Source organism: Adiantum capillus-veneris, chromosome 30, assembly GCF_014529385.1.
Source record: "Adiantum capillus-veneris isolate H3 chromosome 30, ASM1452938v2, whole genome shotgun sequence".
In the NCBI taxonomy this organism is placed as follows: domain Eukaryota; kingdom Viridiplantae; phylum Streptophyta; class Polypodiopsida; order Polypodiales; family Pteridaceae; genus Adiantum; species Adiantum capillus-veneris.
Window position 1 is genome coordinate 3,527,392 of NC_140960.1, and position 16,489 is coordinate 3,543,880.

The window sequence follows — 16,489 nt, forward strand, 5'->3', positions numbered from 1 at the left end:
TAGTCATCGTGATAATGCATCAGCCACTTGATTGTGCTTGCCAGCAATGTGAGCAATATGAAAGTTAAATTGCAAAAGAAAATTTTCCCACCTCATTTGTTTGTCGGAGAGCTTGGTTTGCATCATGAAGTACTTGAGGCTTTGTTGATCCATTCGTAGGATGAATGGAGTCCCCAAAAGATAGTGCTTCCATGAGTATAGGGCGTGTAGAACAACTAGTCGTTCCTTTTCGTATATGCCCAATACTCGCTCATTGGAGTTGAGTCTTTGACTCTCATATGCTATGGCATGTCCTTCTTGAATCAAAACTACTCCAAGGCAATCACCACAAGCATCAAATTGGACCTCAAATGGCTTTGAGAGATCCAATAGTGTAAGCACAGGTTGAGAGATAAGCTTCTCTTTGAGCTTTTCAAAAGCATCTTGCTCCTTTGCAGTCCATGTACACTTAACATTCTTTTTCGTTAATTCGTGTAATGGTTTTGCTATTAGCAATAATTTTTCTATGAAGTGTCTGTAGTATGCACACATACCAATAAAGCTTCGTAGCTCGTGTGATTCCTTGGATTAGGCTATCATTTTATTACTTCTAGCTTTGTTGGATCCATACGGATGCCATCTTGAGAGATAATGTGACCTAAGTATTGAATCTCTTGTAGGAAAAATTCACTCTTAATGAATTTTATTCTCTCTTTAAACTTGAAAGATTACATGGAGATGTTGCTTATGCTCCTCAAGTGAATTGGAGTAGATAATAATACACTCTAGTAAACTTGCGCTGGGGCCTAAAAATTTTCTCCATTAAGCGGTTAAATGTGGCTGGAGCATTTGTCAAGCTAAAAGGCATGACAAGATATTCATAAAGACCAAATGTTGTGCGGAAAGCGGTCTTTACAATATCTTCATTGCCTACCCTTACCTAATGATAGCCACTTTTAAGGTTAATCCTAATGAAGTAGGTAGATCTTTGTAACTTATCAAATAGATCTTCTACCTGTGGCATGGGAAATCTATTTTTGATAGTGATCCTATTTAGTGCTCTATAGTCCACACACATACGATTTGTGCCATCTTTCTTTTGCACTAAAAGGATTGGTGAACAAAATGGTGAAGAGCTAGGCCTCATCATCCATTTTTCTACCAATCCATGGACTTGCCTCGATCTCCTCTTGTTGAGCTTGTGAAACTTGATAAGGAGGCTTATTACGCGGTGAACTTCCTAGTAGAATCTCTTTGCATGATCATCATCCCCTCGTTTTGGAGATAACTCTCTAGGGATATCATCAATAAAAACATCTTGGAATTCATTTAGGAAATTAGACAACTCTATTCCTCTTTATTCCCACCATTTTTATCTAGTAAAACATTAGGATCATTTACAGATTCCTTAGCAAAAATCATGTACGCAAAAATTAAGCTTTTCATTGACTTATCAAAAGCAGGCGTATTTACAAGGGGTATGATGTTACCCGACTCATTAGCATCTGTGTACATGTTATTTTTCCTATACTTGAAATATACTCTCCTTTTAGGGAACTTTATATTGACAGCCATGCGGTTGAACCATGGTGCCCCTAAGATAACACCTCGTGTTGCAGAGGGGAGCTTCACACTCTAAAATGTGTGTAGAAATGGCGATGAAGAAGCGCTCTTTGTCGACATAGCTTTGGGCATGAAGCCTCAATTTCCCAATCAAGGGAGTAATGGAGGCATTTTTTCCCTTGAAATACCCATCAACCATCACAGTGTCTCCCATCTCATGAGCTTGTATGTCTAATTTGGTAGCCAACTCTGTTGATATAAGGTTGTGAGTTGATCCAAGGTCAAAAGGATAAAGGCATCATGCTCTCTCACCTTTCCCCAAGCTTAGGAAAGGGGAGATCCTTTGCAATGAGCATCCCCTTTTGGAGTTTCAACCATAGAAGCTCTAGGCAGCTCATTGCATGCATTTCTTTGGGGGCAAGTGTGATAGCCATGTCCTTGCTCCCTGCACTTGAAGCACTTGTTTTCTTTACAAAAATGTTTTAGCTCTTTAGGAGAGACTCTATTATTACCTTTGTAGACTCCTTTTTCCTTAGCTTTACTGTTGTTGTTGCTAGAGTTGCCTTTAGAAGAATTTTGAGCATTATTCTTCCCTCTAGGCTCATTTCGGTCTTTAATTTCCATGGGCTTAGAATTTCTCTTAGCCCCTTGTTGGAAATTAATTCATAAAGCGACTATAGTATGATGTATGACCGCAGAGATGGTCCTAGGCCTTTGAGAATTGACATATTTGGCCATGTCTTTAGATAGACCAACACAAAACTGTTGTTTCTGTTCTCCAAAGTCTATCTTTTTCTAGACAGTGGATTTGAGATGAAAATCCCAAAACTTGTCCACATACTTGTGGATAGACTCGTAGGGAGACAACTTCAAGCTTCGCCATTCGGTGAGAACTTTGTCTTTCACATCACTTGCAAAAAACTACTTCATTATGGAAGCTCTTAGAACTTTCCATGTCTTTGGAGCTTTGCCATTAGCTCATAGGCTATCCCACCACTATATGTTGGACTTTTGAAAATGCATAGCTACATGTCGTAGCTTAGATTCCGTGAAGTCCTCATCTCCAAAGGCTGCATCAAATTGCTAGATAAAGGCCAAGACTTTGTCCATAGCACAAAAGGTGCCATCACAGGTGAGAAAAGAGATGTTCTTTCCTCCCTCCTTTAACTTCTTGAGTGTGTTGGACCTTTTCCAAGCAGCATAAGACTTCCAATGCCCTCTCCTTTTAGGCTCTTTGGGGGATAAGCCACTTCTTTCATTGGAAGAAGAGGAAGGTGATGAAGATGAAGAAGAGGGTGACCTTTGTCTCTCTGAGGAAGAAGGTGATGAAGATGGAGAAGAGAGTGATCTCTTTCTCTCCTTTTGATTCCTCTCTTCCTTCTTGGGATTACGAGGAGAAGGAATATGCAACAATCTTTTCTTCTTGGAAGGAGTTGGAGATCTTCGTGACTGTTGTCTTTGTGGAGCCACATCTTCTGAAGGATTTGGGGTTTGGAGACTCGCTTCTTTCTCTTTCGTATGGTTCCTCCTCTTCTCTCACCGGAGAGAGTCTTCTCTTGGAAGTCTCACCGAGAGGCTTCCTAAGTACTCTCTCTCGTCTTGGGAAGTTTGGAGAATCCCATGGGTGTGAAGCTGTTGGACAACTTCACCTTGTAGAGCAAGGTTGCCCGTAGCTTGTTGTAGCCTAGTGAAAAGAGAATTCACAAGCATAGAGGCATCATTAGTAGCACCTCCATGTGAAAAATCAAAGTCATCAAAATTCATTCTACTTTCTTTATTATTGTCAGCCATGCTAACAAAATTTAGGTGTATGATAATTTGTTATTTGGAAACTTCGTGGAAAGCTTAAGGACCTTTCTTCTTAAGCAAGAAAAGAGAAACCAATAGCTCTGATACCAATGTAACGGATTTAGACTATTAACATTGATTGTAGCGGAATTAAAGTGATAGTAGTGAGCATTATATTAAGAGAATGCTCGATTGAAGATAGCAATACAAAAATTACACCTAGTTATCTTGGCATGAACCATACTTGTAAAAGAGAGAGAAATAGAGAAATTGAGAACAGTTGAGGACCGGATTTATTTGGAGCTGGTCCCCCCTCCAAAAAGCTTTTGTATAACATGTTCTTCCATAAAGAGAGACTTGGTACAATACAATCTTTGTGTTCCTTAAGACCTTTTTGATGCCATGAAGATGGAAAGCTTCATGCACCAATATTATGCACAAAAAAACAATTAACTTACTTGAAATAGACAAGAACTTGTCCCTGGCCTCAATCCCAAGACCTCAAACACCTTCAAAGGTGGAGACGGCTGGCAGGGAGTGAGGAAGAAGATGTAGCATACAAGAAAGAAGTATTCTCTTCACATCCTATCACTCTTAGAGCATAGCTTAGCATAGTAATGAAGATGGAGAGGAAGATGAGCATGCTTGAAGCTTGTCTCTTGCTTGGATTTTCATTCCATAGTCAAGAGTTGTTGGTGTAAGCTTCTCCATTGCTCTCCCTTAAGATAGAGACTTGATTTGCATTGCACCTAAGTGTGTGTGTGTGGGGGGGGGGGGGGGGGGGGGGCTCATGAACTACGAGAGAGAGAGAGAGAGAGAGAGAGAGAGAGAGAGAGAGAGAGAGAGAGAGAGAGAGTTTGACTTAGCATGAATACACCAGCTTGAAGTTCATTGGCTCTAGCTTGGAGCTAGCCAATGGGAGACCTAGATCATATCAAGTAAGGGGTGTAGTATTTAGACAAGTGTCCTTCTTTTCCCCTTTGAGAGAGAGCTTAATTTAATAATTAATTGAAGCTAAATTCTTATTGGCTCTCTAGGTCAACTGTCCAATAGGAATTAAGCTTGCACATGGTTTTCTCAATTCTCATTGGACCCTTTGATAGACTTTCTAATAGGAATAAAGGAAATTGTAATTCTTGTTGGTCCTTTTTATGGGCTTTTCCATAATGTTTAATCTTAATTCAAAGTTAATCTTAACCCCCATTGATCCTTTCTATAAGCCATCCAATAGGATTCAAGCTTAATTGGGGGCAACTTGGCTAGGGTCCTGACATGTGTCCTTTATGCCCCATGTGAAGGGTGACTCTTGGAGTGTGTGTGTGTGTGTGTGTGTGTGTGTGTGTGTGTGTGTGTTCTCTCTCATCATCCTAGATGTAGGGCTCGCCCCCTCCTTTGTAAGGAGTTGTGTTGACTTTTGGCTCAAGCACCTAAAGTAGGCCATAGTCTTACCTAATGGTGCTAAGCCCAAGGACTTTTAACACTAACCTTTGAAGGCTTTAATGAACCTTAACCTAAGGTCTTTTAAAGTTGCATTAAGTGTACAATGCTCTTTGGTAGACCTCTCTCCATTTGGACCCTTATTGAGATAAGCTTATCTCTCCTCTTGGTCCTCCTGCTGAGTATAGATCTAGGAGCACATATCCATATCCTAACTCTTGTTCCCTTTTATCTTCCCATATTAAATGATCAGTTCAGTATGAGAAAATCATTTGGGATAGTAGGTATTAGATTTTATGACATGGTCTTTGTGTGACTTGCCATCGGCAAAATGTTATTGGTATTAAGTGTGTTTTCAAGTTGAAAGGTAGGCCTAATGGTAGAGTTATCACTATAAGACTAGACTTGTGGCAAAAGATTATGCTAAAGAGAAAGGCATTGATTTTGATGAGACTTTTGCTTGACTTGTCGGATAACAACCATTCATAATATTTGTGCATTGGTGGCTCATAATGGTTGGAATCAACATCAATTGGACATAAAGATTACGATTTTGATAGGATTGCTCTTTGTTCCAACCAATTCTTCAACCAATTCTTTTGACATGTGAACTAGTTCTTCACTATAGAGCTAGTGCCCCAATCTTCAAGAGAGATCAAGGATTATTACCATGAGGAAGTATATACATCACAACCTCATGGAAAAACTAGATGTGCAAATTTAAAAAAATCTTTGTATGGTTTGAAGCAAGCTCCACATGTTTGATAGGAAAAGATTCATGCTTGCTTCAAGTTTGATACTAATTTGATATCATGATGTTGATTGCCTCTTTATGCATGCAGCAGCCTCCACGTGCTTGATATAAAAAGATACATGCTTGCTTCATGACGTTGGATGCTACTTTGACGTCACTATGATAGCATGTTGTTGGTTCCCTCGTTATCCATGCATTATGAGGCTAGATGTTCAATATGCAGTCTTGCAAGTGAGTGAATTTATGCATAGCCTGCGATCTACGCATCAGATCTTTCAAACTAGATGGCACTATTGATCTTGGGTTGTTTCTTTCCTAAGGGACGATCATTGCCGCACATATACATGCTTTTAGGGAGGATCAATGTGGCCAGATTCACATGCTTTTTTAGACTCAGATTCGGCTGGGTGCTATGACACACGAGTGCCCACTAGTGGTTTTTTAATCATACTCGACACGTCATACATATCTTGGTTGAACAAAAAGCAGCTATAGTTGCCCTTTTTATCAAGATGTGTAGGTTTGGAAACTCCAGAATTTGCAAGGCTATTCATGGAGAGTTGTGAGACTAATTTTTCACAGCTTCAGTTAAGTGCATTTGGCTTAGACAACTTTTTACCGATTTCGATGTTGGACAACAATCTGCCACCACAATCTTGACAGTCAATCTACCACCACGATCTTCACCGATCGTCAGGGTGCATTTGGCTCAGATGCCTTTTGATTGACTTGGATGTCGGACAAGAGTCTGCCTCCACAATCTTCACTAACCGTCACAGTGCATTTAGCTCAAACGCCTTTTGACAGTCTGCCACTACAATCTTCACTCACCGTCGTCAAAGTGCTTCAGCAGTCGCAAAGAACCCAATGGTCCATGCTCGCACGAAGCCCATCTAAGTGTATTATCATTATGTAAAGGAGAGACTATTTGCAAGAGAGGTCAACTTGGCCTAGATGCCTATGCAAGACAATCCTGCTAATCTTTTTACAAAGGACGAAGGCTCTGCGTTGTGAGAAGTTCAAAGCTTTAGGCTTACTCCCCTTTGTGGACTGATCACATAGGGTCTTACACATCCATGTCCATGAGTGCCACACTCAGTAATACAGGTTTCTGTATTGCTACAGTAGGAACAAAGGTCAGATCATCCTGCTTGGGCCCCATCCTCATTTCCAAAAGAATTGTCCCTAATCTACCTATTATACCTTCAGATTGACTAGTTTCTGCACTATACAAGCTTGAGACTACACCCTGTAGTTGAGACAGCTTGGGATTACACATTATATTTGAGTATTACTTTGAGCAGTCTTTTCTATGAGAAGTCCTTGCAGTTTGCTCACGGCTTGATGAAGGAAAAGTTTGTCTGCTTCATCTTGTACAAGCACCTTCATTATGTGAGGCATTTGCCATGTGTTACTGCATCTTTTTGTCCAAACTAATTGCATGATCAAAGGCCCTCTTTCCCAGATCGACATTGCCCCAGCATCTAGAAGCACCTAGCATTGTGCGCAATACTACAGGATTGGGGCAAACTGGTAACTTGTAAGCTAGTGCGTTGGCTATGTCTAACTTGCCCACACGTCCAAGAAGGTCAACCATGCAAGCATGATGTTGAAGAGTTGGAAGTATACCAAATTCACTTACCATGGCCTCATAGTACATCTGACTCTTGTCGTACAAACCTATGCAGCCACATGCATTGAGGACAACAATGAAGGTGATTGAGTTGGGATTGATTTCTTCCCTCTGCATTCTATCAAAAATTTGAAAAACTGTCTGAGTCTCTCCAAGCTGGGAATAACCGGCAATTAATGAATTGCAAGAGACTGTATCATGTATATTGAGCTTATCAAACACATGTTGAGCCATTGCCAGGTGGCCGCACTTCGCATACATGTCAATTAATGCATTGCCAACAAGCTCCGTGTCCATGTACCCCTTTTTTACAATCTCTGTATGTACCTCCTTCCCTTTTTCTATGGACCCTATGCTGGCACAAGCTTTCAAACTGCAAACCAGTGAGATCCTGTTGGGGGAGAAACCCTGAAGCTGCATCTGCTCAAAAATCTTGAGTGCTTCCTCACCATACCTCCCTGAGTAGCCTGAGATTAGCACATTCCAAGAGACAATATCCCGCAATGGAAGCTTGTCAAATACTTCTTGTGCTCGAGCAAGCAAGCCCCGTCTGACATACATATCAATCAATGCATTGCCAGCCACAGAGTCTCTTCTCAAGTCGCCCCTTCTAGCAACTTCAGAATGCAGTTCAAGGTCAAGGTTTTGCGATCCCACCTTCATGATTGACACAAGGGTAAATACATCAGGTGCAACACCCTCTAGTTGCATCTGTTTGTAACATTTGAGCGCTAGGGTTCCACAACCATTTTCTGCATAGCCTGTGATCAATGCATTCCATGAGATTACATTCTTATCAGGGAGTTTGTCAAACAACTGCTGTGCTTTTGACAATAGCCCACACTTAGCATAGGCATCAACCAGTGCAGTACCCACGACAAGGTCTGCTTCCAACAAGCTCAATCTTTCTATTTCTACATGCATATCATGCAGCTTGTCTGTGGCTGATATGCACCCACAAGCTTTCAGGCCACCAACAAAAGTAACAGCGTTTGGATAAATATCCTCAGACTCCAAGCATTCAAAATAAGCAAGTGCTTCCACACCATAGCTGTGGTCGGCATACCCATTGATCAATGCATTCCACAGAATTACATCTTGAACCGAAATCCTATCAAAAACTTCTTGTGCCTTTGATAGGACACCACAATTTGCATACATGTCAACTAAAATGCTCGCAATAAATACATTATTTTCCAATAGTCCTTTTCTTTCGATCTCAGCGTGTATTTTTTGACCTTCAGATATGGCCCTTAAGCTGGAACAAGCTTTCAAGGTATATACAAATGTAATAACATTAGGAAATACACTTTCTGACTGCATCCTTTCAAAACAATCTAAAGCATCCTTACTGCACCCATCCTCAACACATTTTGCTATAATTGCAGTCCAGGCCGCAACATCCCTCTGTGATAGGCTGTCCAGCACTGCTCGTGCACTGCCCAAAAGGCCACAATTTATATACATGTCAACCAAGGCATTGCCAATAACAGGATCAGATGCCAAATGTTTTGTTTTTTGGATCACTTCATGTATAACTTGTCCTTTTTGCACAGACTTCGTGCTGCCACAAGCTCTCAGGCTACAAGCAAAAGAGAGAGCATCTGGAGTGACACCCTCAAGCTGCATTTGTTCAAAACACATGATTGCCTCCGCATATTGCCCATGCTTTGCATATGCTGCCATTAAAGTATTCCATGAGACAACATTGTGGACTACAAGCTTGTCAAAGACCTGCTCAGCTTTGGTCAAGGAGCCACAATTAGCATAAACATCCACCAGGGTGTTGTTGACAAAAGCGTCTGTTTCTAGCAAGCCTAGTTTCTCAATCTCAACATGTAATGCCTGAATCTTCTGTATGTACTTCATGTTGCCACAAGCTTTCAACATGCAGACAAAAGTGAAAGCATCAGGAGCAACACGCTCATGTTTCATCTGCTCAAAACATTTGACTGCAGCTTCACAATCCCCATTGTCCACATATCCTGTCATTAATGCGTTCCATGAAACTACATTTCGTGTTTTGAGTCTATCAAAAATGTTTTGTGCCATGACAAGAGAACCACATTTGCCATACATATCGACCAAAGTGCTGCCAACAAAAAGGTCTCTCTCAAGCACACCTGTTCTGGCGATATGAGCATGTATTGCTAGACCTCGTTTTAAATCTTTCAACTTTGCACAAGCCTTCAACAAAGCCACGATCATGTGTCCAGAAGGATGAACCAGACACTCATCTTGCATTTTTTCGTATAAACCAAAAGCCAAATGAGGTTTGGCACACTGGATGTAGCCAGTAATAAGGGAATACCACGACCACTCATCCCTATTGGGTAACTTATCAAAAACCTGTTGGGCATTGTGAGTGAGTCCTACTGCAACCAGTGTTGAGATAAGATAATTCCCGAGTAACCTGTGGTCGTCTAAATTATTTTTGCACAAATATGCATGCAAGCGTGCTCCACATGACTGATCCTTGGACTTCCTGCAAAGGTGCAAGAAGCATGACAATTCGTCAATCGAGGGGTGGCTTGTGCCCTCCTCTGCACAATGTAAAGCCTCCTCTAAGCCCAGAAGTTTCAGTGATCGATTGTTCACGTGGCCCAAAGAGTCTATGGCAGCAACTCTTCCTGAGGACTGATAGAAAGTCTTGCAAATTCCGGACATTTAGGGACCTATTGAAAGATTTGAGGTGTGCCAAGCTCTGGGTGAAAATTGGAGAGCATAAAAGGAGGATGCAGCAACTCATTCTGAAGAGAAAACCCACCGTTAGGTCAGGAAAAGCATACAGACGCCTTCGGGTAAAAGGTGATGGTGAGCGCCCACAAAGGACACCTTCCATGTTTGAGGCTCCTCGCAAGGGGGCAATCTCCAAGAAGCGTTCCGGCATGATCGAAACAAGGCATCTGCAAACAGGCCAGGTGCATGTGGCCACCTCCTGCTACGCTACACGGGAAGCACTACACCAATTTTTTGCTCTGCACTCTCAACACACCGACGTTGCACGTTAATTTTTAATTTCAACAGCTTTGCAAAACTCAAGTCAGTTTGTATGTTTGTATGTTTGGACAAAATTTGTTACCTAGTATGGCCAACCGCCTTCGGCAGCCTCTCTCTCTTTTTCTCTCTCGCGTGCACAAGGGCTTCTCTTAGTTTTGGAGTTTAGCCTTCATGTCGCAGATTTTGACACATGTAAAGGCCTCCCCCTTCCGCCATATTATGTTAGTCTAGATGGCAACAGGAACTAATGTGACATGGTCACTTTGATTACAGGCGAAGCACTACACCAATTTTTTGCTTTGAGCACTCTCAACACACCCACGTGGCACATTCATTTTTAATTTCAACACCTTTGTAAAAGCACCAACACTTCAAGTCCCTCTCTCATTTGAATGTTTGGACAAAATTTGTTACTTGGCACAAGGCTCCCTCTAATTGAATATGGCAATAGGAACTAATGTGACATGATAACTTTGCCAGGGAACATTCAGTAATTCATTACTAGTGTGCCTTGAAGATGATCATTATCAGTGATATTGGCATTTTGTACCTGAGTTATGCGTTGGAAAGTAGTAGTAAATCTGAGGTATGCATCAAGGTTGATCTTGGGCGCTTGTACAGAGTTTCACTAATGTTCAAACCTTGCAAGATTGGTGAAATTGGAAGTTCGCAGATGTCAATAGTAATACAAATTTGTATCGCTTCCTTCTAAATGTGTAGAGAATGAGAAGAATCCAAAAGCCTTTGAGGTGACACAAATCTGTTGAGTGGTCCCTCTTGGAATTAGCGAGGCTTATAGCACCGCAACATAACCTATCACTCTAGTACTAATAGGACAACAATTGCAACTCCACATGATTATATATCAGCATGTCTCATACTTCCTTGGTACAAATCTCTAAATATAACGTGCAATTTATGTATTCTATCTTCCTTTGCATTCCTCTTAAATAAAGTCTCTTGGAAACCACAGGTTTCTTGCAACTTGTTCTAGTCTCGTTGTTGTTATTGACCACGTGCATGCTTTGGATTATTGATATGAATGAGAAACTTTAACAAAAGCCTTGTCTTTTTGGCCTACTAAAGCATGGCCTTAGTGTTGGGCTCCTTTGGGCGTCCTAGTTTCTATGGCGTCCACGTGGAGGCTAGAAATTTGCAGAGCCTTAAAGGCTGTAAGGCAGCCCGACTGCGTCTAAGACAGCGATGGCGCTAACCTGCACGTGTTTGACGTGGTGCACTGCAGGAGGAGTTTAAGGGCTCGCCTGAGCAGCGCCCAGGGGCTGCCACCCGCCTTCTCTCAGTACATGTGCATGCGGATCAGGCTCGAAGTTTGTAGAGCCTTAAAGGCAGTCTACTGTACCAGGCAAAGGCTCGACAGTTGATGGAGAACGAATCTTTAAGGAGGTCGTTGCGTCTGCGTGTATGAGACTCTGTGTACACTTTGCCAGAAGTTGGCTGGAAGCCTGGAACCCGGATGGCTCGTGCACGTTTCAGGGACTTTATCACGAGAGAGAGAGAGAGAGAGAGAGAGAGAGAGAGAGAGAGAGAGAGAGAGAGAGAGAGAGAGAGAGAGAGAGAGAGAGAGAGAGAGAGAGAGAGAGAGAGAGAGAGAGAGATCCTAGAGAGGCCATCTCTATGTCAACCTCCATGATCCACAGAGAGAGAGAGATAGAGAGAGATAGAGATCGTCGTGACCAGCAAATGTCCAATGTTCTTATCTTTGTGCCTTTCCAGGCTCTGCCTCATAGTTATCCTTATATAAAAATAACCTTATTTCTATTTTATTGAAAAGATGTTCTTATCTTTGGCCTTTCTAGGCTCTGCCTTCTAAAGTGTTTTTTTATCGTTGTGCTATTGAATTATGCAGCGTTTAAAAGACCAGAATCGGGGTTAAATTTGCCTCGCAGAATATGAAAATAGGTTTTTGAAGGTATTTTTGCTATTGCTAAAGTAAATATTTTCACTTTTGTCAACGCCTATATAGGCCTATATGGCTTCTTGGCGAAAGCAGTCGAGATTCTGCAAATCTGCAGGTTGGTCCTTAGCCGAAAATGAGAAAATTATTAGATAAAAAAACATAGTAGAAAAGAAAGCACGGGGGTGTTTCTGCATTGGACCCGGCGCCGGTGGAGCCACCCACGCGCTCATTTCAGCCGCCAATAGCCCCCGCCGCCTGTCGATCGCCCCACGGCCTCTTTAAGTGTAGCGTTGACGGGGACCATTCCTGGAATTTCTTCCCGCTCTTGTTTTTGACCTGCTAAAGTGTTGGGCTTAGTGTTGGGCGCAAGGGGAAAAGGAGAAATTCCGCCTGAAAATAGAGAAAAATAGTGTAAAAACCTAAAAAATTAAGCTAATTTTCTAAATTTTCCTCTTTGCAAAAATAAGGAAAGGTATTTTGCATGTTTGGGAAAATGGTTTTTCCCGAATACCGTTTTCGATTTCGAAAATGCTGTGAATCTCAAAAGAGAGATAGTGTTTCGTTGTAGGCATTGTCACGGAAAAATGTGTCTCAACTGAATACCATGCCATTTTTTATTTCGAAAATCTTGTCAACCTCAAAAGAGAGAAAAATAATGTAAAAACGCAAAAAATAGTACCTAATCTTTCAAAACTTCCTCGCGAAAAATTTTGTTAGGGAGAAATGTGTCTTGACCTAATACCATACTATTTTCAATTTTGAAAATGCTCTCAACCCCAAAAGAGAGAAAAAAAGTGTAAAAACGCATCAAAAAATTAGCTTGGTGTTTAGAATTTCTCGGCATTTTTGACATTCAAAATGGTATGGTGTTAACCCGAGGCATATTTTCCCCAAATATTGCTTGGCAATGTCCAGGCTATGGTACGAAAATATTTCAAGAGGAAACTTCAAAAAATTAGACTATTTTTTTAAAATTTTAACACTATTTTTGTATATTTTGGGAAGGCACTTCTCCTTTTTCCATGCCCTCAATCAGTAGTTTTAAAATTGAAACGACACGATATTAAGACGACACACATTTTCCCCGAACACTAGAGAGGAATTTCAAAAAATTAGGCTACTTTACAAAATTTCAACACTATTTTTTGTCTATTCTAGGGCAATGTTTTTCCTTTTTCCCAAATACTATCGTGCCCTCGAGCGGCGTTTTCGAAGTTGAAACCGGCACACTATTAAGACGACACACAATTTACGACGAGTACTGGTTTTTGAAAATATTTTCCTCACCAAGTGCTCATGAAAAATCATTTTCTCAAGCATGCAAAATTCTTTTCGCTGAGTTTCTCAAGGGAAAATTTTAGGCTTGTTCATTCGTTATTTCTATGGTGTTCAACACATGAGTGTGGTGGGAATGCTAGACCACCAACACACACTTGTCCACTAGTTCATTAATCCCTTTGAATTTGATGTCACCTGTTGCATGTGTCTAAATGTGTCAAATCCATTTGATAGATGTGATAGTAGGTTAGCTTTAAGATATAGTGAACTGTTGAGAAAGGCAAGGGAGCTTGTAGTATATAAGTGGGCTTGCTGCTTCAAAAATCAGTTCAAAAACATTCATCTCCCTTGCTTATCCTAAGATGCTTGTGACTGTGTGAAGTATTATTTGTATGAACTTATTCATCCTTTAGCTAAAGCAAGTGCTTTACCCTTTGCTTCTTTTGAACACAGCACAAGTAATAATTGTGTGAACATTATTTACCATCCTCTCTTAATATGGCTGCCTCTTCTTCCTCGCGAAATCCACTCGATGGACATCATGATGGCTACGATGACAACGCTGAACCCATGTGCGATGAATCTAGTGATGTTTGCTCCATGGAGTTTGAAAATGGTGACTCAATAGCTTGCTAACTTATAGAAAATGATTGATATATGCTTGGGAATAATGTGACTTTCCTTTTTGTTTTTACAGAGTTACACAAGATAGTGCATCGTGATACAACAGCATCTTTTTTGGGACTCGATAGTGCCCTCGTTCTTGATCGTGTGTCTCCACTCCGCACAAGGAGCGCTTCGAGCCTACCTAAGGTTGATGTTTCTTCTTCTCTTGGCGTTGGGCCCAAATCCCTCAAGCATGTGGAACAAAGTGGGGCAATAGCACGTACACTTTCCAAGACGTGTGAGGCGACAACGAAACTAAGTAAGACTTGCTTGCTACACAAAGATATTGTATTGTTGTATCCACCCTTACGAGTTTTGTTTTTTCTTGTGGCAGCCAAACCTTTATTGGGGGGACCACCACTTGTAATTGCAAAAAAAGAGAGCGTTGCGGAGGGTGCCAAACTAGAAGCACATATTGGTACTAAGTGTTCCCATGAGAATGTAATTCCCGCTGGTTCATCTTCTCTTGTGCCTTATATTCCCACTAAGATCCCTTTATTGCGCATTGTTGACATCACTGAAACTTGCCCTCGTTTCGCATTTGAGGGGTGCATACTTAATCGATATGGAACCTACAAACAAAGCCCAGAGGTCGCTAAGTATATGTGTTACCTTAAGGTAAACCTAGTTGATCCACTCAACACTGACACCATCACTTGTGCTATTAGCGATCAATTTATTGAGCAATTCATTGACACCCTTACTATAGGAGACTTTGTCCACATTGAGAATGTAACTATTAAAAAAAAAACTAAGTCAGATGGTTGCACATCTCCTCATGTACTATTTTTCAATGCTTCCACGGTTGTAGAAAAAACAAAGCCTTTTGAAGTCAGCCTTAGTTTCTACCTAGAGAGCAAAGTGCGTCAATTTCTGGATGAGGCACAGTCCTTACATGCAGAAGGCACCCATACACACTTTGGAACTGTAGCTTTTGTTGTTATACAGGGCCATGCTAGCACTTCAAAAGCTGGTCTTTCCCAAGGTGATCTTATTGTTGCAGATGGGCCAGCGCCTGAGGACCATGCCACTGTAAGGCTTGCTTATCTTCGCCCTTCTATAGATTTGCAGCTTTCTAATGTTTTCCCTCTCTTGTCATCGAAACTTAGCTTCGTGAATGCACGTAGAGACGATTACCACTCTATTTTTTGTGCTTTGGAGACCGATGTGCATCCTATGTTTGTTGCACGAAACATAGGTTCCTTCACAAGTCGAAGCAATACACTCTTAGTCTTGGATATTAATATCCTAGCACACGTCAAAAGCCCTCGTCTCAAGCATCGTTTAGAGGAAGCATATAAGGCTCATATTCTTGATGTTGGTCACAATCAAGAAGTAAGTATTGATCTTGCTTTTCCTTTTTCACCGCAATAACTCAACAAAGCTCTAACTTGTCAGGCGTCTATACATAGGTAACTGGTACACTGCACTTTGTGAATGTGAACTCAATTTTGGTGGAACATTTTTGTGGTCAATGCAAATCTACTAAGATTCACCACCAACAAGAGGTGGACTTTTGCTCTATTTGCTCAAAATCTACAACTATTGTTTTGGTGCCCAAGCTTGAAGGAAAGATTTTGGCCAACAAAGCTTCCCCAATTGATGTTTCCTTAGCGGGTCACATAGTCGACAAAGTATTGCACCTTGACAAAAACTTTGTTGACTTATATGCTTCTGATGTGCTAGATGCACGTGAGCTACTAGCCTCCCTTGTTCGCACTAGAAAATTCACTGTCAACGAATTAGGCCTCATCACATCTTTTGTCGAAGAGACAAAGTAGTGCTCCTCTACAACATTGAAACTCCATCGCCTCCACGCCGAAGAACACCCTTTGTATTATATCGCTTTTATCCATGCTTACCTTGTAAATTCCCATCTCAATATTTCAAGAGAAAATTTCAAAAAATTACGCTGCTTTTTTAAATTTTTACACTATTTTTGTCTATTTTGGGGGCGACATTTCTCCTTTTTCCATGCCCTCAACCGCCACTTTTTAAATTGAAAACGACACGATATTAAGACAAATTAAGTTAGACGATTGCACATCTCCTTATGTACTATTTTTCAATGCTTGCACGGTTGTAGCAAAAACAAATCCTTTTGAAGTCATCCTTAGTTTCTACCCAAAGAGCAAAGTGCATCAATTTTTGGATGAGGCATAGTCCTTGTATGCACAAGGCACCCGTACACACTTTGCAACCGTAGGTTTTGTTGTTATATAGGGCCATGGTAGCACTTCAAAAGCTAGTCTTTCCCGAGGTGATCTTGTTGTTGTGAATCGGCCAACAGCTGAGCACCGTACCACTGTAAGGCTTACTTATCTTCACCTTCCTATAGACTTGCAGCTTTCTAATATTTTCTCTCTCTTGCCATCACAGCTTAGCTACGTGAATGCACGTAAAGACGATTACCATGCTATTTTTTGTGCTCTATAGACCGATGTGCATGCTATCTTTGTTGCACAAAACATAG

The 16,489-nt window shown here is 41.2% G+C and overlaps 1 protein-coding gene across 1 annotated transcript; it reads right to left on the reverse strand.

Annotated features, from left to right (window-relative positions):
• Positions 1-5,995: 5,995 nt before the first annotated feature.
• Positions 5,996-10,181, reverse strand: LOC147417451 (pentatricopeptide repeat-containing protein At2g39620-like). The gene has a single exon (XM_086506915.1). The coding sequence runs from the start codon at positions 9,819-9,821 to the stop codon at positions 6,933-6,935; it is 2,889 nt and encodes a 962-aa protein (XP_086363041.1). The 5' UTR covers positions 9,822-10,181; the 3' UTR covers positions 5,996-6,932.
• Between the last annotated feature and the right edge of the window lie 6,308 nt (positions 10,182-16,489).

What these genes read in the sequence shown, in the direction of transcription:
- LOC147417451 (XM_086506915.1), bottom strand. Translation starts at nt 9,821, where the DNA reads ATGTCCGGAATTTGCAAGACTTTCTATCAGTCCTCAGGAAGAGTTGCT.